This window comes from Xenopus laevis, chromosome 4L (genome assembly GCF_017654675.1).
Source record: "Xenopus laevis strain J_2021 chromosome 4L, Xenopus_laevis_v10.1, whole genome shotgun sequence".
Classification (NCBI taxonomy): domain Eukaryota; kingdom Metazoa; phylum Chordata; class Amphibia; order Anura; family Pipidae; genus Xenopus; species Xenopus laevis.
In genome coordinates this window covers 3,944,963-3,969,078 of record NC_054377.1, presented here as the reverse complement: position 1 = coordinate 3,969,078, position 24,116 = coordinate 3,944,963, and the positions used below count along the sequence as shown (strand labels likewise).

General features: G+C 42.5%; 1 protein-coding gene across 1 annotated transcript in view; it reads left to right on the top strand.

Moving 5' to 3' along the window:
* galnt18.L (polypeptide N-acetylgalactosaminyltransferase 18 L homeolog) overlaps positions 1 to 24,116 on the top strand; it is a 156,121-nt gene that overhangs the window by 114,810 nt on the left and 17,195 nt on the right. Inside the window, exons 4-6 of the mRNA XM_018257279.2 lie at positions 6,816 to 6,999; positions 13,121 to 13,318; positions 14,085 to 14,199. Coding sequence (XP_018112768.1) covers positions 6,816 to 6,999; positions 13,121 to 13,318; positions 14,085 to 14,199 — 497 coding nt within the window. The remainder of the gene's footprint in view (positions 1 to 6,815; positions 7,000 to 13,120; positions 13,319 to 14,084; positions 14,200 to 24,116) is intronic.

The following is a 24,116-nucleotide window of genomic DNA, read 5'->3' as shown; positions in this document are numbered from 1 at the left end:
TTGTTCCCCTTATTTATCTCGGCCTTCCCAGTGTATTTGCCCCCAGCTGATCATCTCCCGACTGGCCCTTTAAACAGTAAATAATCATATAAAATGTCAGACCTTTATGGTTATCTTCTGCCGTGCCCTCTACTTATCCTCGCCAACCCCAATCATGGCAACAAACTGAATTTGTAACTAGCAAAACAAATCTATAAACCAGTCTGCTAGAAAATTGACTTTTCAGTTCGTGGACACAATTTAGTTGATTTTTTTTTTTCATTTTTCTTTTGTTTGCTGCTTTTTTTTTGCCGCCTGATTGATGTGTATGCAAATATCTGCTCCACTCGCAGCTGAAATTAGTACATTGCTGTTCAGCATCTGATTACAGAATTGGAAGTACAAATTAGATTTGGTTATGCGGCGCTAACTCGCTTCTGATGTGATCATCACCAACTGTCAGTTTTTTGTAATAATTCAGTCTGTTGGATTTGCAGGGAAATGGAGGGAGGCGGCACTTGTCCTGGGAAGGGATTAAACCAAAAACAGGTTTTGTAGTTTGGGAACTTTGGGGACCGAGTCCCTGGCTTCAGTTTTTAGCACAGGTACTGGCTATGGATTTGTGGTCAAAGTCCCTAAAACTGTTGGTGGAGGTTGCGGAATCTGAAATAACAAAGCCCGGGGAAGGTAATCACCATCAGAAACCTAAACCTGGTTCCAAAGTGTCAGTTTCACCTCTCCTTGACTGTTCTTCCTGCGACATCCAAGTTCGGAGAAGCAAGTGAAAGAGAGGTTTGTTGACGAGACTCTACGAAGCAATAAGGAGACCATTAAAGTAAATGCCTGACCCGTATCCCTATAAAGGACAAATGTCATATTTTTATTCCTCTCCGGTTATCTGCTCTTAGAAACCGTGACTCTTAGAAAGAAATAATTGCCCTGATATTCTCTTAGTGGGTCGGAAAGGACACGGAGATATCATTAAATCAATTCGGAACCATAACCCGAGCCTGTGCCGAAGCCAAACGTAGAAGGTCAGCCTGATCCCTGGAAATACAAAGGGAGATTCTGAAACCCGACAGGCTGCCCGCGTCACTGTCAATTTAATATGAGTCACAGATCCCAATTGGAAAGAAGTAACAGCAGAGAATTCTGTTTAACCGGCACAAGGAGAGTTGCTGGGCCAGTCCTGTCCTTCTAGGGCCCCTCATGCCCCAAATGCTGAGGATTATGATTCATTGGTCTGACTCGTACACCCCGGCCTCTTATAATAAGAAATTCTGCTGCACAATATGAGGGAATGGCATCCTCACAAATTCAATTCGCTACTGTCTCCATCTTCTCCATATGTCTCCATCTTGTTCTACTGTCTCCATCTCGTTCTACTGTCTCCATCTTGTTCTACTGTCTCCATCTCGTTCTACTGTCTCCATCTTGTTTTACTGTCACCATCTTATCTCTATTTCAACCTATGGTTGCAAGATTGCCCTACCATTGCCTCCTTGCCCTTGTACTGTCTCTATTCTGCTCTACTTTCACCACCTTCTCCTCATGTGCCTGTGGAAACGATAAAAAGCCAATATTTGTACACAAAGAAAAATGCTTATAAATAGTGTAGGACTCACGTACAATGAGGGGCCTTGACGTGACACATGAGCTTACATATTTTGGCCAAAGTGTGGTACTAACACCTCATTTTTTGTAAAAATTATTTTTAAAGGCAAACCATGCGCTGGTAATTTTTCTCTTTTTTATTAGTTACGGCATCATTAGCATCCGGATCTAATGTTGGTGCCATTTATTATGTCTTTGTGACAAACTAAGCAGTGAAGCTTGGTCTGTCATTTATTACCTGACCATATAGAAACCCTACTGGCACAGACGGTTGGGTCAGGAGGCACAGTAGGAACTAACTAATGTCTCCATCGTGTCGTATTGTCTCCATTAAGCCTTACTGACTCCACTTTGTTCTACTGTCTTCATCTTGCCTTACCGACTCCATCTTGTTCCATTGTCTCCATCTTGTCCTACTGTTTCCATCTTGCCCTACTGTCTCCATCTTGCCCTACTGTCTCCATCTTGCCCTGCTGTCTCCATCTTGCCCTACTGTCTCCATCTTGTCCTACTGTCTCCATCTTGTCCTCCTGTCTCATCTTGCCTTAATGTCTTTATCTCATCCTTATGTCTTCATCTTGCCCTACTGTCTCCATATTGTCTTACTGTCTCCATCTTGTCCTACTGTCTCCATCTTGTCGTACTGTCTCCATCTTGAGCCTCCTGTCTCATCTTGTCCTACTGTCTGCACCTTGCCATACTGCCTCCACCTTGCCCTTCTGTCTCTATGTGGCTGTACTTTCTCATCTTGTCCTATTGTCTTGATCTTGTCCTACTGTCTCCATCTTGTCCTCCTGTCTCCATCTTGATCCTCCTGTCTCCATCTTGCCTTACTGGCTTTATCTCATCCTTATGTCTTCATCTTGCCCTACTGTCTCCATCTTGCCTTACTGTCTTTATCTCATTGTTCTGTCTCCATCTTGCCCTACTGTCTCCAGCATGTTCTACTGTCTCCATCTTGTTCTACTGTCTCCATCTTGCCTTACTGTCTTTATCTCATTGTTCTGTCTCCATCTTGCCCTACTGTCTCCAGCATGTTCTATTATCTCCATCTCATTCTACTGTCTCCTCCTTGCCCTCTTGTTCTGTCTATCTGGTTAGGTACTAGTAGGGGCAGTGTTAAATATATACTTTCAAACACACTCCAACAAGCAGAATCAACTGCCCCTTTCCAAGGTGATGAAATTCCTCATTCTAGATTCCTCAGCACTGACAGTTTCTTTCATCCAAGCGCAAGATAAAATAATGATGAGATATTAGGATTCTGACGTCCATCTGGCGTGTAGTCGGCACCGCTTGGCGAGGTTTTTGCTGATTGGAAGTGACGCTGAGGGCGCAGCAAAACCTCAAACAGCTGCGACTTCCACTCATTGGGGACATTTATTCAGAGTCACAACCTGCGTCTGGCAAGCGGCATCTCTCCATCTGACTCAATCGTTCCCTACATGTGACATTACAACTCCACCAAATAGAAGAGAACTCGGAGAAGAGGGAGATGGGTGCAGGGCGTTGGGTAGATACTGTTACTGTGATATTTACTAACAAGTGTAGATAAGAAGGATGTTCTATAAATAATGGGGACCCTTTTCAGGTATTTTTGGACCCCCAATTAGGACAGCCCGGCAGTAGGACATCCAGGAAAGGCAAACTCTTATTCTGGGGGGCAGCACCTCGAAGTGGAACAATGGAGGCAACTGTGCAAGTTAATTAGGAAGGAATATTAGTCCCCCTGTAATCACTTCTATAGAAACCCTGAGTGAGGAGCTTTGTTCCTTATGAATAAAGTCATTTAACGAACACAAAGTGGCTAATTACAGCTCCGGCTCCTCATTATCACGAATGTCCGTACGTTTAAATCGGAGCTTATTTTATTCCCACAGTATCAAATCTCCGGAAGTCGCCGCACACACCGCGAAATATGTGCCGCCATCTTGCTTTCCATTTAAAGAGACAGTAACGCCATCAAGCATTTTAATATTTCTTCGCATTTCTGGGCTTAGACGCTATGAGGGCCCCATCCTCTGAGCCCTACATTCAGTAAAAAAACATTCAGAGAAATGAGAACCGACTTTGTTTTCTTATCCCTCATTAAATATACAGCAAGCGGCCATTTATATGTGTGTCGGCCCACGAGTTAATAAATGGCGAGGTATTGGCAGTGTTTGGAAGAGAAACATATTTGAAAATGGAATAATCTCCGCATTTTTATGATCTTATTAATTTCTGAAGAAGGGGAAAAAAAAAGCGAGCCTGAAACGCTTCGGGATAGGATTTAAATCTGGTAATTTGACATTATTTCCTTGCGCTCGTAAATCCAAGGCGGCAAAATAAAAAAAAAAACTTGTTCCCTTTCTCGGAACGGCAAAGCAATATCACTGATCTATACAATTCATTAATGGAAGCCCAAATAAGCTTTCCCTCTGCCTAATGACTTTGCTTCGTATACACTGCAATAACAACATAACTGATCCCTGCAATTATCTCTTCGAAGTTTTGCAGAGTTTTAAAGGGACAGTAAAACCCAAACAATTATTTTAAATGTATTTCTTTGTTGGGCCCCTGGCAGAATTATGGGTTACTTGTTAAATTATTAATCACCTTATCTCAGACTCTACAGTATAGGGCTCTGTATGACACTCTAGCATTTAGGGTTTGCATTGTTTGAGAGTTTGATTCATATCATAATGTTTATAAAGATAATATTATATTGAATGCAGTGTATGGCAATCACGGGGAAATGGACGAGAAGAATTGTGCCAATAGTTGTGCCAAAAAGCATAAGTAGTATTGCGCCCATTGCCGTGCCTTAAAAAAGTATAAATAGCATTGTGCTTATACCATACCTCCCAACTGTCCCTTTTTCAGAGGGACAGTCCCTCTTTTGACAGCTCAACCCGCAGTCCCTCATTTGTACTGGAAAGTCCCTCTTTTCTCTGCACTGAACAGCCAGAAAAAGAAACAAAGTTTCTCACTTAATTGGCTTTTAGCAGAGAGCCCAGAACAGCTAACAGGTGCAAATAAGAGACTTTGTAACAATTTTGAGACCTAAAAACACAGTTTAGATAAGGAGAAATATTTTCAAACTTTCATAACCTGCCAAATTTTGTAAAACAAACATGGTAATTAGGGGGTGTGGCCACAGAAAGGGCGTGGTCAAAAAATTGCTGCGCTACGTGCGGAAAAAATTTTTTGTCCCTCTTTTTACTTCCAAAATGTTGGGAGGTATGGTTATAGCCGTGCCAAAAATATTGCCAAATATCTGTGCCAAAAAGAATGAATTGTGCCTGTATTTGTTCCCTAAAGGATCAGTAAATAATAAGTAGTGATGGGCTGGCACAAACCGGATCACACTCCAAAAACAGATGTAGTAAAAAAAGTATTTTTATTTTAACAAAAACATCACAACAAAGGCCTTACGCGTTTCGTGCCATAGGGGCACTTAGTCATAGGCTAAATGAACACTTATCACACAGTCATATTTAAATGAAAAAGAACCAATCAGTCGCATGTATCTAACTGCCAATCCAAATCGGAGGCGGTAATTGGAGATGGGCCAATGGTTGGCATTCTTACTTAGGCCAATCCACAGTATGATTACAGATTGAAAACTTTATACATAAAATGACATAGTTAAAAACGGACGTTTTTGCAGAGTATTAAAGCAGTTAAATAGCAGCATTGTATTTTAATTTAAATGACATAAACGAGGATTTATATTTTTACACAAAACGGGTAACGTTATATAAAAGTTCATGCCAAATGGTTTCTAGTTTCTAGGAAGAATATCCCCTTAGCTTCTTGTTTAAGCAGTTTATTTAGAATATCGCCGCCTCTAACATGCGCTGAGATTTTTGTCTATGCCAATTACAGAGAAGAAGGAAAGAGAGCCATTACTACAATTAGCAAAGTGCTTAACTACAGCAGTTGAGCTATTTGAATCCTTTATGTTACGTATGTGCTCCCTAATCCTTTCTTTTAGAGTGCGACTTGTTTGTCCAACATATTGCTGAAAGCACTTTTTACATGTAATGAGAAATGCAACATTTTTTGAGTTACAATTAATATATTGTTTAATGTTATATGTTTTATTAGATTGCGAGGACCAACAAGTTGTAGTTTTGTCCACATAGTTGCAAGTAATACATTTACGAGCTCCACATTTGTACATTTGTTTTAAGGATCAGTAGTCAGTGCTCATACTGAGTTATATTCTTCCAATAACATTGCCAAAAAGACTAAGTAGCTGTGTTCCTATAGCTGTGCCAAAAAGAATGAACAGGATTGTGCACATTGCTGTACCAAAAATGGCCAGTAGTATTGTGCTCATATATGTGCCAAAAAGGATTAGTATTGTGCCCATATATGTGCCAAAAAGGTTAAGTAGTATTGTGCCCATAGATTTGCCACAAAAGATCATTAGCTTTATGCCCATAGGTGGGCCAAACAGAATCAGTGGCATTCTTCCCAGATCTTTGCCGAAAAGAATGAGTAGTTTTGTGCCCATAGATGTGTCAAAGAGGATAAGTGGAATTGTGCCCATAGCTGTGCCAAAAATTATAATTGTTTTTGTGCTAATATAAGTGGCAATCAGTAGTAGTGTTCCCGTATCTATGCCACAAAGGATGAGTAGCTTTGTGCCCATATTAGTGCCAAATAGGATTTGGAGTATTGTTCCCGTAGCATTGCCAAAAAGGATGAGTAATATTGTGCCCATCGATGTGCTAAACAGGATCAGTGGATTGGAGCCCATATCGGTGCCAAAAAGGATGAGTAGTTTTGTGCCCATAGATGTGCCAAAGATAATACGTAGTTTGGTGCCCATTTCTGTGCCAAATAGGATCTGGAGTATTATTCCTATAGAATTGCCAAAAAGGATGAGTAGTTTTGTGCCCATAGATGTGCCAAAGATAATGCGTAGATATGGTGCCCATAGCGGTGCCAAAATAAATCAATAGCATCCATATAATGACCAAAAATCTCTTCCCTCCAAAAAGCAGCTTACTTGCCTGTGTATGGGGCCCTCCAGCGGTCTCCTGGAGAAATATATGGTTAAAATTGAAATGGGGGCCTCTTGGGACCTGAATAGGCCTCCATATAATTCTATCTTTTGCCCTGAGGATCAGATGATTGGATCAGCCCAATTTGTGTGTTGCCGAATAGATAAAAAGATATAGGTGGGAGTATATCAGATTTGTTACCTTTGTTCTTGTGCTTTGTTGCAGAGGAACTGAAGGAGAAGTTGGCACAGTACGTGGAAGATTTCAACAAGCGGAAGCCTGGATTCATCAAGGTGGTCCGACACAACAAGCAAGAGGGGCTGATAAGGTCCCGGGTCAGCGGCTGGAGGGCGGCTACAGCTCCCATTGTGGCACTGTTTGATGCACACATAGAATTTAATGTGGGATGGTAAATATTTCATATATAGAATATATATACAGTATACATGTTATTGTAACGGTTAATCTAGTCTTCAGCAACTCAGACCTTTAGTGAGACAAGTTTTCCCAGATCATATTCCCATGACATCTGGGAGCCAGACCATAAACATAAGTCCCGTCTTTTCAAATTTCATTTTAATTGTATATTTTATTTAACAGCAGGAAAACGAGAGGATTATTTCTGGGGGGGGGGGGAGGAATGAGTAAATGGCACAATAGAAAACAAAGGCAAAATAATCTCACACTGGGAATATCCATATCTCCGGCCGCTCACGCTATAAACCCTAACGTGATTGTTCCTGAAATGAAGAACTATAATTTTCATGGCTTTAAAGCAATTGCACATTCTTGCTTTACACATTTACTCTCTGTTTGAGATCAAATGAAACCTGAGGCTTTTTATAAATCCCAGTGATAGAATAAAAGAAGAGGAGGAAAACTGCATAGCTAGTAGGGATGTAGCGAACGTCGGAAAAAAAGTTCGCGAACATATTCGCGAACTTGCGCAAAAATGCGAGCGGTTCGCGAACGGTTCGCGAACCCCATAGACTTCAATGGGAAGGCGAACTTTAACATCTAGAAAAGACATTTCTGGCCAGAAAAATGATTTTAAAGTTGTTTAAAGGGTGCAACGACCTGGACAGTGGCATGCCAGAGGGGGATCAAGGGCAAAAATGTATCTGAAAAATCTGCCTGTGTGTGCTTGGAAGAGATAGTGTAGGGGGAGAGCTGTTAGTGATTTCAGGGACAGATGATAGTAAGTTTGCTGGCTAGTAATCTACTTGATACTGCTCTGTATTGGAGGGACAGAAGTCTGCAGGGATTTGAGGGACATTTTAGCTTAGGTAGCTTTGCTGGCTAGTAATCTACTGTTCTCTTTAAACAACTGCCATACGTTGACCTTGTAGGCATTGTTTGCCCAGTTTTTTTGGACGCAGCCACTGAAGCACAGTTGCCAGAAAAAATATGCCATATAAATGCTGAAAATAGTCATTTTTCGCCATACGTTGACCTTGTAGACATTGTTTGCCCAGTTTTTTTGGACGCAGCCACTGAAGCACAGTTGCCAGAAAAAATATGCCATATAAATGCTGAAAATAGTAATTTTTCGCCATACGTTGACCTTGTAGACATTGTTTGCCCAGTTTTTTTGGTTGCAGCCACTGAAGCACAGTTGCCAGAAAAAATATGCCACATAAATGCTGAAAATAGTCATTTTTTGCCATATACGTTGAGTCAACGTATGGCAAAAAATGACTATTTTCAGCATTTATATGGCATATTTTTTCTGGCCTCTGTGCTTCAGTGGCTGTGGCCAAAAAAAACTGGGCAAACAATGCCTACAAGGTCAACGTATACACTACTACAGCGGTGGATACGGATTACGTAAAATATATTATGGCTGCTTGAAAAAAGTGACTCCGGTGTTTTTTCTGGAGACGGTAATATTATGGATATTTAGACAGAATGTGAACAAGGTCACACAGCTCGATGGCGGGTTGAAGAAAACAGTGTGCAAATAATGCCTACAAGGCCAACGTATACACTACTACAGCGGTGGATACGGATTACGTAAAATATATTATGGCTGCTTGAAAAAAGTGACTCCGGTGTTTTTTCTGGAGACGGTAATATTATGGATATTTAGACAGAATGGGAACAAGGTCACACAGCTCGATGGCGGGTTGAAGAAAACAGTGTGCAAATAATGCCTACAAGGCCAACGTATACACTACTACAGCGGTGGATACGGATTACGTAAAATATATGAATGCTGCTTGAAAAAAGTGACTCCGGTGTTTTTTCTGGAGACGGTAATATTATGGATATTTAGACAGAATGGGAACAAGGTCACACAGCTCGATGGCGGGTTGAAGAAAACAGTGTGCAAATAATGCCTACAAGGCCAACGTATACACTACTACAGCGGTGGATACGGATTACGTAAAATATATTATGGCTGCTTGAAAAAAGTGACTCCGGTGTTTTTTCTGGAGACGGTAATATTATGGATATTTAGACAGAATGGGAACAAGGTCACACAGCTCGATGGCGGGTTGAAGAAAACAGTGTGCAAATAATGCCTACAGGGCAAATAATGCCTAAAAGGTCAACTTATACACTACTACAGCGGTAGTAAAATAAAAAAAGTAAAATAAAAAAAAATGAATATTAAAAAAAAAAAATTAAAGTTGGTGCTGCTGAACTACTAGGAGCAGCAGATTAGCACACCAGTCCCACTCCCCAACACTGCTAGACTAATAGCACTGGGCTCTTATAGTAGTAGTAGTAGTAGTAGTAGTAAAACAACAAAAAAATAAATAAAAGCAGTCCTTACAAGGACTACTGTTATTGCAGCAGTCAGCAGATGAGATCAGAAGCAGGACAGCTGCCCACTGCAGCTACATACAGAGCACTGCAGTAGAAGGTAGATTACTAGCCAGCAAAGCTACCTAAGCTTAAATGTCCCTCAAACCCCTGCAGACTTCTGTCCCTCCAATAACAGAGCAGTATCAAAACGATTACTAGCCAGCAAACTTTCAACTGTCCCTGAAATCACTAACAGGCAGCAGCTCTCTCCCTACACTATCTCTTCAGCACACACAGGCAGAGTGAAAAAACGCTGCAGGGCTTCGGTTTTTATAGGGAAGGGGAGTGGTCCAGGGGAGAGCTTCCTGATTGGCTGCCATGTACCTGCTGGTCTGGGGTGAGAGGGCAAAAAAAAAGCGCCAACAATGGCGAACCCAAAATGGCGAACGTCGCGCGACGTTCGCGAACTTCCGGCGAGCGCGAACACCCGATGTTCGCGCGAACAAGTTCGCCGGCGAACAGTTCGCGACATCTCTACTCTGTTATACAGATAGCTAGAATCTCAGCTGCCATAAAGCAGGACAGTACTGCTGCTTACAATGGGGATCAGATAGGATCTGTGCAGCCACTGGGACAGAATGTTCTGTTATACAGATAGCTAGAATCTCAGCTGCCATAAAGCAGGACAGGACTGCTGCTTACAATGGGGATCAGATAGGATCTGTGCAGCCACTGGGACAGAATGTTCTGTTATACAGATAGCTAGAATCTCAGCTGCCATAAAGCAGGGCAGGACTGCTGCTTACAATGGGGATCAGATAGGACCTGTGCAGCCACTGGGACAGAATGTTCTGTTATACAGATAGCTAGAATCTCAGCTGCCATAAAGCAGGACAGGACTGCTGCTTACAATGGGGATCAGATAGGATCTGTGCAGCCACTGGGACAGAATGTTCTGTTATACAGATAGCTAGAATCTCAGCTGCCATAAAGCAGGACAGGACTGCTGCTTACAATGGGGATCAGATAGGATCTGTGCAGCCACTGGGACAGAATGTTCTGTTATACAGATAGCTAGAATCTCAGCTGCCATAAAGCAGGACAGGACTGCTGCTTACAATGGGGATCAGATAGGATCTGTGCAGCCACTGGGACAGAATGTTCTGTTATACAGATAGCTAGAATCTCAGCTGCCATAAAGCAGGACAGGACTGCTGCTTACAATGGGGATCAGATAGGATCTGTGCAGCCACTGGGACAGAATGCTCTGTTATACAGATAGCTAGAATCTCAGCTGCCATAAAGCAGGACAGGACTGCTGCTTACAATGGGGATCAGATAGGATCTGTGCAGCCACTGGGACAGAATGTTCTGTTATACAGATAGCTAGAATCTCAGCTGCCATAAAGCAGGACAGGACTGCTGCTTACAATGGGGATCAGATAGGATCTGTGCAGCCACTGGGACAGAATGTTCTGTTATACAGATAGCTAGAATCTCAGCTGCCATAAAGCAGGGCAGGACTGCTGCTTACAATGGGGATCAGATAGGACCTGTGCAGCCACTGGGACAGAATGTTCTGTTATACAGATAGCTAGAATCTCAGCTGCCATAAAGCAGGACAGGACTGCTGCTTACAATGGGGATCAGATAGGATCTGTGCAGCCACTGGGACAGAATGTTCTGTTATACAGATAGCTAGAATCTCAGCTGCCATAAAGCAGGACAGGACTGCTGCTTACAATGGGGATCAGATAGGATCTGTGCAGCCACTGGGACAGAATGTTCTGTTATACAGATAGCTAGAATCTCAGCTGCCATAAAGCAGGACAGGACTGCTGCTTACAATGGGGATCAGATAGGATCTGTGCAGCCACTGGGACAGAATGTTCTGTTATACAGATAGCTAGAATCTCAGCTGCCATAAAGCAGGACAGGACTGCTGCTTACAATGGGGATCAGATAGGATCTGTGCAGCCACTGGGACAGAATGCTCTGTTATACAGATAGCTAGAATCTCAGCTGCCATAAAGCAGGACAGGACTGCTGCTTACAATGGGGATCAGATAGGATCTGTGCAGCCACTGAATCTCAGAATCTCAGCCATTTCTTCTGGAATGTGAAGGTGTTTGTCATTAAGTAGAAGTACAGTTTAGTTCTATAGCAGCGCATGTGCAGGGACCTGGTATATAAAGAGTCAGAACTACATGTATTTTATATGAGGTCAGCACATCCCAGGAGGTTGCAGTTCTTGTAGAAATAACACATTCTCTTTGGTAACATCATTAAAGAGCAGAATCCTCTGCAGTTCATTAATTCCAAAGGGGTGAAATACACAGAGAACTAATACTAATAGAATAGTAAATAGGCCTGGAAGAAATTCACTTTCAACCCATTTTCAGTAATTTTATTACCAGTCCAGATAAAGGCAAATGGGGAAGGGAACAAAAAGCATTGGGGATGTCACCTTGTCCTACAGTCTCATTCTTCTTCTAATGTCTCCAACTTGTTCTACTGTCACCATCTTGCCCTACTGTCTCCATCTTGCCCTACTGTCTCCATCTTGCCCTACTGTCTCCATCTTGCCCTACTGTCTCCATCTTGCCCTACTGTCTCCATCTTGCCCTACTGTCTCCATCTTGTCCTACTGTCTCCATCTTGCCCTACTGTCTCCATCTTGTCCTATTGTCTCCATCTTGCCCTACTGTCTCCATCTTGTCCTACTGTCTCCATCTTGTCCTACTGTCTCCATCTTGTCCTACTGTCTCCATCTTGTCCTACTGTCTCCATCTTGTCCTATAGTCTCCATCTTGTCCTACTGTCTCCATCTTGCCCTAATGTCTCACTCTTGTCCTACTGTCTCCATCTTTCCCTATTGTCTCCATCTTGTCTTACTGTCTCCATCTTGTCCTACTGTCTCCATCTTGCCCTAATGTCTCACTCTTGTCCTACTGTCTCCATCTTTCCCTATTGTCTCCATCTTGTCCTACTGTCTCCATCTTGTCCTACTGTCTCCATCTTTCCCTACTGTCTCCATCTTGTCCTACTGTCTCCATCTTGCCCTAATGTCTCACTCTTGCCCTACTGTCTCCATCTTTCCCTACTGTCTCCATCTTGTCCTACTTTCTCCATCTTTCCCTACTGTCTCCATCTTATCCTACTGTCTCCATCTTGCCCTGCTGTCTCCGTCATTCTTTACTGTCTCCATCTTGCCCTACTGTCTCCATCTTTCCTTACTTTTTCCATCTTTCCTTATTGTCTCCATCTTCCTCTACTCTCTCCACCCCCACATACACCCACCCGTATTATTTGGCTCTATCTATAATTGCTGTGAGAGTGGGGGTGTCTGTGGTGGGCAAACTGGGAATTTTTCCATGCAGTTGGGATAAAAAAATTTGAGGACAGCCAGTGAAAACTTCAGGTTTTCCTTTCACTGTCTCCTATTGTAATGATTCCCCAGGTTTTGAGTTACCCCACACTCTCGGCACAAGCTCTTCTTTAACTGGAGAGATTCTCGCTTTGCTTATGTAATTTTTTATATGATTCTTAGCCGTTGGAAATGTTCCCGTATCTCTGCATTTATTTACAGCAAGATCATTTGAGGTTTCCCTGCAGGAGCCCACTCGCTCATTTTCTGTTTAATTAGTTCCCTTCGCTGTTTTTCAGATGCTCTGAGATGGATGGTTATGTCTTTGCCAAATGATCACAACCCCCTATGAGATTCCACTGAGCCTCTAATTTCTCCAAACCCAAGTAAAAGCGACTTGTTCCTCTTACAGGGCGGAGCCAGTGCTCCTCAGGATTAAAGAAGACCGGAGACGCATCATCTCGCCCTCGTTTGACAACATCAAATACGATAACTTTGAGATTGAGGAGTATCCCCTGTCTGCCCAGGGCTATGATTGGCAGCTGTGGTGCAGGTACCTCAATCCCCCCAAGTCGTGGTGGAAACTGGAGAACAGAACTGCTCCTATCAGGTAGATTTCATACAGTAATTTGTAATGGCTACATTTATACCAGTTCGGCAAGACCTGCAACAAGAACATTACCAACACATTCATCTCAATATTTCTTTTGGTCAAATTCAAACTTGGGGAGGGGGGTAGGACAAGATGGAGTTTCCTTCTAATAAAGCCTTAAATCTTATTTTAGCTCATCTATGAAGGCCTAGGCACAAGTGCAGGACGATAGCCACATGTTCACAGCAGTAGCCTATCCAGAAGGGCCCTGTCCCTTGCAGTGGATTAAAAATCTGCCACAAAATTCCAACAACAATTCTGACATCAACAAGGAAGCCCTGTAACTCATATATAGGCCTGTGACTAGAGGACCAGTAGGACCCCCATATGTCAACTATGTCCATCCTCTCCTGCATTGACATCTCCTGACTGTGGGCACCACTGAACGCAGATTCTAGAAGTTTATTCTATGAACGCAAAGAGTTGCACCTATGGGTGCTAGGAGCAAATCCAAGTTCAAAAACATGGCTCATTGCCTCCATTGTTTGCACTTTGCACCCTGTTCTTTCTTTGTTAACATTGTTCCCCCACTTAAAATTCTAGCAATGTTTTCAAGATGCCTTGCACTGCCCTGACCTGTATATAAATGTACAATGTATCATTCCAATGATATATTCCATTACCAACATCTGCTCCCTTCCAATGTACTGCACAGTCAATTTATTTGATATTAATGGAAAGTTCCTTTCATTTCAGTAATGTTATGTTGCTCTTGTTGTCCCAGAACCCCTGCTTTGATTGGCTGCTTCATCGTGGACAGACTGTACTTTGAAGAGATTGGTTTGTTGGATGAAGGCATGGATGTCTATGGAGGAGAAAACGTGGAGCTTGGAGTTAGGGTAAGGGGCTGATACAATTTTAAGGAAATTAAGGTGATGGATTGAGGTAGGGTAAAGGACTAATACTATCAGAGGGATTGGAGTTTGGGAGTAAAATAAGGGGTGTGTTGGCATCTAGATCAACGGAAGAAAATGTAGAAGTTTGGTTAAGGGGTTGCTAGTGTCCCACTGTCCCAGGACATGGATGAGAAAATGGGATGCATGGAGTTGGGGTAAGGGACTACTTAATAATGTCAGAAGGCATGGTGGTCAATGAAAAATAATTGGAGACTGGAGCTTGGGTAACGGAATAATTAGCAGTGTCTAAAGGCATGAATGGTAAAATATTTGGTGGTTATTGCTAGTGTCTGAGAACCTATAGATCTATAGGGGAGAAGACATGAGGTCCATTTAAGGTGCTGATAATGTTTCATTTCATGGAGGAGAAAATGCAGCATATGGGGTACAGGACTGATTGGGCTGAAGGCATGGAGGTCAGTGGGTTTATAGTTAATGTCTGGGGGGTCTTTCGCTCTATGGAGAAGAAAACATGTATCTTGAAGCTTGGTTAAGAGGCTGATAGTGTCACAAAATATGGAGGCAAACAGAAAACATGAAGTTTGGGGTTCATTAAAAGTGTCAGAGGGTATCTAGATCTATGGAGAAGAAAACATGGATCTTGAAGCTTGGTTTAGAGGATGATGGTATCACAGAATATAGAGGTCAACAGTTTGAGGTTGACAACGTGAAGTTTGTGGTTCATTTATAGGTTCAGAGGGCATCTAGATCTATGCAGGAGAAAATATGATTTATTTATAGGGTCAGAGGGCATCTAGCTTTATGAAGAAAAAAACATGTATCTTGAATCTTGGTTAAGAGGCTGATGGTGTCACATGATATGGAGGTCAAGAGAAAACGTGAAGTTTGGGGTTCATTAAAAGTGTCAGAAGGCATCTAGGTCTATAGAGCAGAAAACATGGATCTTGAAGCTTGGTTTAGTGGATGATGGTGGTACAGGATATGGAGGTCAACAGTTTGAGGTTGACAATGTGAAGTTTGCGGTTCATTGATAGGTTCAGAGGGCATCTAGATCTATGCAGGAGAAAACTTGTATCTTGAAGCTTGGTTAAAAGGATGATAGTGTCACAGGATATTGAGGTCAACAGAAAACATGAAGTTTGGGGTTCATTAAAAGTGTCAGAGGGCATCTAGGTCTATAGAGCAGAAAACATGGATCTTGAAGCTTAGTTCAGTGGATGATGGTATCACAGAATATGGCGGTCAACAGTTTGAGGTTGACAATGGGAAGTTTCATTGATAGGTTCAGAGGTCTAGATCTATGCAGGAGAAAACTTGTATCTTGGTTAAAAGGCTGATAGTGTCACAGGATATTGAGGTCAACAGTTTGAGGTCAACGGTTTGAAGTCAACAGAAAATGTGCAGTTTGGGGTTTCATCTAGATCAGTGATCCCCAAGCAGTAGCTCTTGAGCAACATGATGCTCTCCAACCCATTAGATTTTGCTCTCAGTGTCCTCAAAGCAGGAGCTTATTTTTGAACTCCAGGCAAACAAACTAAGTATAAGGCCAAGTAGAGCCTCCCGTAGCCTGCCAGTCTACATAGGGGCTACCAAATAGCCAATCACAGCCCTTGTTTGGCATCTCCAGGGACTTTTTCATGCTTCTGTTGCTCCCCAAATCCTTTTACATTTGAATGTGGCTCACGGGTAAAAAAAAGTTGGGGACCCCTGATCTAGATCTATGGAGGAGAACATGTGAAACTTAGGGATCTGATATTGTCTGAAGTTTGGTGTTCAAATAAAGGATTCATTAAAAACATTAAACTTTCAGCCCCTAAGCACCTTTATATGGAACACCTTTAATAATTGTATCCTGATTTCAACCTTAATGGATGGAATGGATGTGACTCTGAGGAAAGATCTTCCCCTCTATAAAAAGGCTAAAGCCGCGGCTATTGTACAATATATATTTCTAGACAACGACTGGTTTGGGAAATTGATCTGCCGTCCGTAGGGCCATTTCTCTTGTCGCCTTTCAGATGGGGGTGAAATAACGATGACAATTTTCGCCAAGTGAGATCACGGGAAGCAATAAAAACCTATTTCCTAAAACGATTTTATTAGAAAAGCAGAGAAGTTACAGAGCAAGAGATCCCTGTACATCAGATAAACCAGAACGGACCCGTTTCATCTTCTGATATTCGGCTATTTCTGTTACTGCCGCTGCCGAGGCTTAAAGGGAAAGTCAACCCTCAAAGTGAATTTTTAGTACTTTTGACTGCCTCGGAGTTACTAGTGGTATCTGTGATCAGAACTCCCTGTGCAAGTTACCCTTTAGTAGAGTCATATTAATGTGTGTGGGGTAGCTCAAATGCAGAGGGTGCAGGGAGTTGTTGTTCCACTGCAGCTGTTTTACAATTATAATATCTCTTTTTAATGCATAAACTGTAAAAATGCCCTTTTTTCCCCCAATTTGCATTTCATTTACCAACCTCCCATTTCGTCCGGCACATTATTTAGCGATAATACGAGAAATTCCCCGATATCAGAGAAGTCTCCTGAGCAGCGAGTTCAACTGAAAGAAACTCCCCTCTACGTTTCCTCTCCTCGTTTATCATTTCTCTAATGTTAATTACAAGATATGGAAATGAGCCGCGCTGCCCTTTTGTAACGGGAAATGGAAAGAAACGTTTTTTATTTGAATTGAAACAAGTTGGAGGCGAGTTCCTTTGTAATGTTACAAGTTTATCATCATTCGCTTCGTATCCTTATGGCTCTGTCCCCGAATGCTTTAAAGGGGAACTGCTTAATAATTCTGTTTCACAAATAGGTTTTTATTATTCATGTCATTTTTCAGATATAAATGGCTCAGTAACTTCAGATATCCTTATCATTTATACATTATCCCTTATAATACATGAGTGATACTCAGAGTTCCCTGTATAACTCAGCCTGCAGCCTTGTGCCTTTATATGGTCACAGAACAACCCCTCAGTGACTTCTAATATCCTTATCATTTACAGTAGGGGGTACATTATCCCTTATAATACATGAGTGATACTCAGAGTTCCCTGTATAACTCAGCCTGCAGCCTTGTGCCTTTATATGGTCACAGAACAACCCCTCAGTGACTTCTAATATCCTTATCATTTACAGTAGGGGGTACATTATCCCTTATAATACATGAGTGATACTCAGAGTTCCCTGTATAACTCAGCCTGCAGCCTTGTGCCTTTATATGGTCACAGAACAACAACTTCTAATATCCTTATCATTTACAGTAGGGGGTACATTATCCCTTATAATACATGAGTGATACTCAGAGTTCTGTGTATAACTCAGCCTGCAGCCTTGTGCCTTTATATGGTCACAGGACAACCCCTCAGTGACTTCTAATATCCTTATCATTTACAGTAGGGGGTACATTATCCCTTATAATACATGAGTGATACTCAGAGTTCCCTGTATAACTCAGCCTGCAGCCTTGTGCCTTTATATGGTCACAGAACAACAACTTCTAATATCCTTATCATTTACAGTAGGGGGTACATTATCCCTTATAATACATGAGTGATACTCAGAGTTCTGTGTATAACTCAGCCTGCAGCCTTGTGCCTTTATATGGTCACAGAACAACCCCTCAGTGACTTCTAATATCCTTATCATTTACAGTAGGGGGTACATTATCCCTTATAATACATGAGTGATACTCAGAGTTCCCTGTATAACTCAGCCTGCAGCCTTGTGCCTTTATATGGTCACAGAACAACCCCTCAGTGACTTCTAATATCCTTATCATTTACAGTAGGGGGTACATTATCCCTTATAATACATGAGTGATACTCAGAGTTCCCTGTATAACTCAGCCTGCAGCCTTGTGCCTTTATATGGTCACAGAACAACCCCTCAGTGACTTCTAATATCCTTATCATTTACAGAAGGGGGTGCAATGTATTGCTATTTGTTGTATAATGTATATTATGGATGCACCCCCTATTTAGCCAATCACAGTGAGATAGTCTGGGCAGGGTACTTGTGTGAGGACTCATTTCTGTAGGTATCAGCTCATCCCGGGTGAGAAGGAAACATATTTAAATATTGATATATGATATTTTGCATTAGCCAGGCTGCCCCCCAGATATAAAGTAGAAGAAGAGATAAGAGAGTAGCGAGGGGTCAGGCAGTGCTGGTTAATGTATTATTAAAAGCCTCTGCTATTAGGCATTAAATGCACAACGTGATTCTGCTCTATGATTACATGTTCCTGACAGCAGAGCTCACGATCCCCCCGGGACTCATAATGGAGAATTAAAATCCATTGCTTCTTACAGACACCTTTGCATTTATCTTCCTTCCCTGTTCTTTATAAGCAACTGTCATCCTTTAGCAGCGCATATGCTGCAGTGTGGGAATAGTGGCACTTGCACTTCTCTCCTTCTCTCAGTGATGTTATAAGACTCTCACGTGATGATTTATAGCAACACCTGTTCCCTTTCCTCCCTGTCTGTCATTGAGAAAGAACTTACTGTATAATGACAATATGTTGCGTCTGTTTAGGGTTTTATTGCTCCTTCTTTGCTTATTTCTTCCCCTGTCCCCCCTGAAAAACTGAATATGAAAACACTGGTGACCTCATTCAAATCTACTCTGGCCTTGACCACTGAAAGTAGAGAGGGTTATAGAATAGTTGGTGGTCAGTGTTAGTGATCCCAGTGACTTCTAATATCCTTATCATTTACAGTAGGGGCTACATTATCCCTTATAATACATGAGTGATACTCAGAGTTCCCTGTATAACTCAGCCTGCAGCCTTGTGTCTTTATATGGTCACAGAACAACCCCTCAGTGACTTCTAATATCCTTATCATTTACAGTAGGGGGTACATTATCCCTTATAATACATGAGTGATACTCAGAGTTCCCTGTATAACTCAGCCTGCAGCCTTGTGCCTTTATATGGTCACAGAACAACCCCTCAGTGACTTCTAATATCCTTATCATTTACAGTAGGGGGTACATTATCCCTTATAATACATGAGTGATACTCAGAGTTCCCTGTATAACTCAGCCTGCAGCCTTGTGCCTTTATATGGTCACAGAACAACCCCTCAGTGACTTCTAATATCCTTATCATTTACAGTAGGGGGTACATTATCCCTTATAATACATGAGTGATACTCAGAGTTCCCTGTATAACTCAGCCTGCAGCCTTGTGCCTTTATATGGTCACAGAACAACCCCTCAGTGACTTCTAATATCCTTATCATTTACAGTAGGGGGTACATTATCCCTTATAATACATGAGTGATACTCAGAGTTCCCTGTATAACTCAGCCTGCAGCCTTGTGCCTTTATATGGTCACAGAACAACCCCTCAGTGACTTCTAATATCCTTATCATTTACAGTAGGGGGTACATTATCCCTTATAATACATGAGTGATACTCAGAGTTCCCTGTATAACTCAGCCTGCAGCCTTGTGCCTTATATGGTCACTAAGGTTTTTATGACCGGCTTTATGTCCCAGAATGCTCAGTGGGTGGGAGGCTGATGCAGATATATTCAGTAGGGAGAGATCTCCCCAAGTGTGACAGGCTGGGGGCGTCTCTAGGTCACACAGTCCTTGAACACAAACACTTTCCATCTTCCATCTCTTCGATCTCCATCGGATCAGGGCTGCATTTCCGTGATTGATCGCGCGTTTCGGGGAAGTTACTGATGGGCGGCACCTTGGAGTGACCAATCAGTGCCAAAAGGCCGTGAGCAAGTCGTTTTCTCCTTTTATTCATCTAAACATCAATAGAAACATCACAAGGAGAGAAAAGCAATCAGAGTGTGGCGCCCGTGAATGACATTTCTCCCTTCTAATGATGGGAGATTTATTTAGCTCTCATTAATACATTTATCCCAACCAATCAGGGCTGGCCTGGCCCAAACTAGATGGCACCATGTATCTTCATAAAGTGTGAGTGCAGCAGTCTGGAGGTGTAGCTACTGACTTCTTCCACTTATGGACACAGGATGGTGGGGGATGCTGGGAATTGTAGTGCATCAACAGCCAGACATCAGCAAGGCAAGGAATCTGAGGATCAACCCAAGTCTTACAAGACTTAGGGGGTTATGTAATAATTGGCACTAAGTTTGCCCGGGGGAAGTAAGCCATATCAACCAATCAGCAGTTAGAATTTAATAGTCACCTGTTTAAAAGCAAACATCTTATTGGTTGCTAGGGTTTACTGCTCCTGGGCAAACGTAATGCCTTTTATTACATATGGGGGTTACAGTCCTTATGGCATTCAGTTGTCTTCTATGTGAGCCCTCTATACTAGGGATGCACCGAATCCAGGATTCAGTTCAGGATTCGGCCTTTTTCAGCAGGATTCGGCCGAACCGAATCCGACCCCTAATTTGCATATGCAAATTAGGGGCGGGGAGGGAAATCACGGGACTTTTTGTCAGAAAACAAGGAAGTAAAAAATGTTTTCCCCTTTCCCACCCCTAATTTGCATATGCAAATCCGGGTTCGGGTTTGGTTCGGTATTCGGCCGAATCTTTCATGAAGGATTCGGGGGTTCAGCCGAATCCAACATAGTGGATTCGGTGCATCCCTACGTCCCATAGAGTCATGTGATCCCATTGAGTACAATTTCTACATATAAAGGTGCATAGAGTGGTCTTCTACAGGGGGTCCAGTCTAATAATGATGCTCTGTCCCCCATCACTTGTAGAACCTTCCTGACCAAGGGGGTCCACCCCTAAAGGGCAAGTCTACCCCCAATAATTACCGCCATTGGATTTGTTAGGCTTTTTTAAATGCCAGGGGCTCCTCTACAACTCTGAAGCTCTTGAGACCACCCATCAGCCTTTAAATCACCCCCTTGTACATTATACTGTGTTGCAGATCAGTAGCGCCCCCTGCAGGCAGATACTTCCCATAGTAGTGAGAGCCTAAAGCCCAGACAATGAAGTTCTTCTAACATTGGTATATATGGAACCAAACCAGCAATATCCTTGTACTTCTCCAATAAACAAAGCCAATTCCATTTGTCTGACTCTCAGTTCTACATTTGCATTTATAATAACCGGCACAAATGTCCCGTTCCCCCCCTCTCCAACTGCCCATAAACCCGACAATGGGATGCGAGACACTAAACATTGTTGTCAATGGCTGAAATAAAGCCGAGAAACATCAACGTTTTCTATTGACTCCTGGCTGACTCCTCGGGAGCCGCTGTGACTGTCAGATCAGCAAACTGCCACCGAGCTGCGGGGTTTAATAATAAAGCTGCGCAGTTCTGAACTGGGAAATTAGCGAGCGCCGTGTTTCTCTGTCTCACATCGAATCATTCTGAGCAACTGATTCCCTGACTTACTGTATTAATGGAAATTTCACAGTGGGACATGAAACATTTTGAAGGCTCGTATTAAGGGTAAATTGATTTATTTCTCAAATAGCGGCTGCGCTTTGATGCTTCTTTATTCCCCTTAGCTGGATTAAGAGCTGCAATAATTTATTTAAAGGGAAAGTAACCCATATTCATAGTGATATTATTTATATTTCTGTTAGAGCTGTCTTTATAAGGTCCAAGCAGGGGGATTGCCTTGTGTCTCTGCAGACCAGGGGTGGTAAATATATTATTTAACCACAAAAGTATTAGCTAGAGGCTCAAGATGGGACTGGTAGCAGGTATAGTAGGGAGAGATGTGTCTATAGTAACAGTGGATAATAGTCTCTGGGAAGGGAGTGTGACTGTGGGATAGCAGGTATAGTAGGGAGAGATGGTGTCTATAGTAACAGTGGGATAATAGTCTCTGGGAAGGGAGTGTGACTGTGGGATAGCAGGTATAGTAGGGAGAGATGGTACCTATAGTAACAGTGGATAATAGTCTCTGGGAAGGGAGTGTGACTGTGGGATAGCAGGTATAGTAGGGAGAGATGGTGCCTATAGTAACAGTGGGATAATAGTCTCTGGGAAGGGAGTGTGACTGTGGGATAGCAGGTATAGTAGGGAGAGATGGTGCCTATAGTAACTGTGGATAATAGTCTCTGGGAAGGGAGTGTGACTGTGGGATAGCAGGTATAGTAGGGAGAGATGGTGCCTATAGTAACTGTGGATAATAGTCTCTGGGAAGGGAGTGTGACTGTGGGATAGCAGGTATAGTAGGGAGAGATGGTGCCTATAGTAACAGTGGATAATAGTCTCTGGGAAGGGAGTGTGACTGTGGGATAGCAGGTATAGTAGGGAGAGATGTGCCTATAGTAACAGTGGATAATAGTCTCTGGGAAGGGAGTGTGACTGTGGGATAGCAGGTATAGTAGGGAGAGATGGTGCCTATAGTAACTGTGGATAATAGTCTCTGGGAAGGGAGTGTGACTGTGGGATAGCAGGTATAGTAGGGAGAGATGGTGTCTATAGTAACAGTGGATAATAGTCTCTGGGAAGGGAGTGTGACTGTGGGATAGCAGGTATAGTAGGGAGAGATGGTGTCTATAGTAACAGTGGATAATAGTCTCTGGGAAGGGAGTGTGACTGTGGGATAGCAGGTATAGTAGGGAGAGATGGTGCCTATAGTAACTGTGGATAATAGTCTCTGGGAAGGGACTGACTTCATTATGTCAGAGGGATAATCAGTAAATATCTCATGTCTAATAATTCCTAAATGCATTAAAATGATCTCCTATGACATACCGATCAAGTGTTCTGTACCTGTTATTCCTGTATCAAATAATTGGTTTCATCTCTTACATTAACGCTGTTAATTAGTCTCAGATTGTGCACTTCATGTCCATGTTTGGTAATTGCTGTTGGTCCTAATGAGTTTTTTCTGTATCTGAATCGCTGGGAAATGATGATTAATAGATACAGACCCAGCGGTGCTGAATGTTCTTGCAGCCTAGGAAAATATACATTTAGAACATTTATTTCATTTAATTCGCCATGATTTGTTCAACTCCAACTCCCAGCATCGCTGATTGATGTCATTTCCCACCCTCCCTGTATATCATCTCAGTGCGGAATATAAGAGCCCAGGCAGCATGAATTAAACAGGCCAGTAATCAATATTCTCATTAAATCCTTTGATTTCCAGGCTTAGATGGTGCAACCAATGGAACGGCAACGGCACAGGGAAAGTACAATTTGTTTTTCTAATTAAATCCCCCAGACAGGCCATGCTTGTATGAACTTGGCAGTATAAGGGGCATTAATTATTTGTTACATTAATTATTTGTTACATATTGATATCATCGGATCAACTGCCAATGTCCATCCAAGTAGAGCATCAGCAGGACCCCCTTCTGTCCAACCAACGGGGTTAATATGAAGTTGCCCCTCTCTTTGCTGCTATAACTGCCCCATCTCTTCTGGGAAGGTTCCCACTAGATGTTGGATCATTGTTGCTGGGAGTTGTTGCTGGGAGTTGCTTCCATTCAGCCAGAAGAGCATTAGTGTGGTTGGGCACTGATGTTGGGGATCAGGCTCACAGTCGGGGTTCCAATTCATCCCACAGGGGTTCAGTTGGGTTGAGATCAGGTTTTTCCCATCTCAGCAAACCCATTCTGTATGGACCTGGCTCTGTGCATGGGGACATTATTGTTTTGGAACAGGAAATGGTCTTTCCCAAATTGTTCCACAAAGTAGGAAGCTTGGAATTGTCAGGAAAGTCATTGTAGCCTTAAAGGGATACTGTCATGAGAAAATTTTTTTTTTTAGCAAAATGAATCAGTTAATGGTGCTGCTCCAGCAGAATTCTGCACTGAAATCCATTTCTCAAAAGAGCAAACAGATTTTTTTATATTCAATTTTGAAATCTGCCATGGGGCCAGACATATTGTCAGTTTCCCAGCTGCCCCAAGTCATGTGACTTGTGCTCTGGTAAACTTCAATCACTCTTTACTGCTGTACTGCAAGTTGGAGTGAT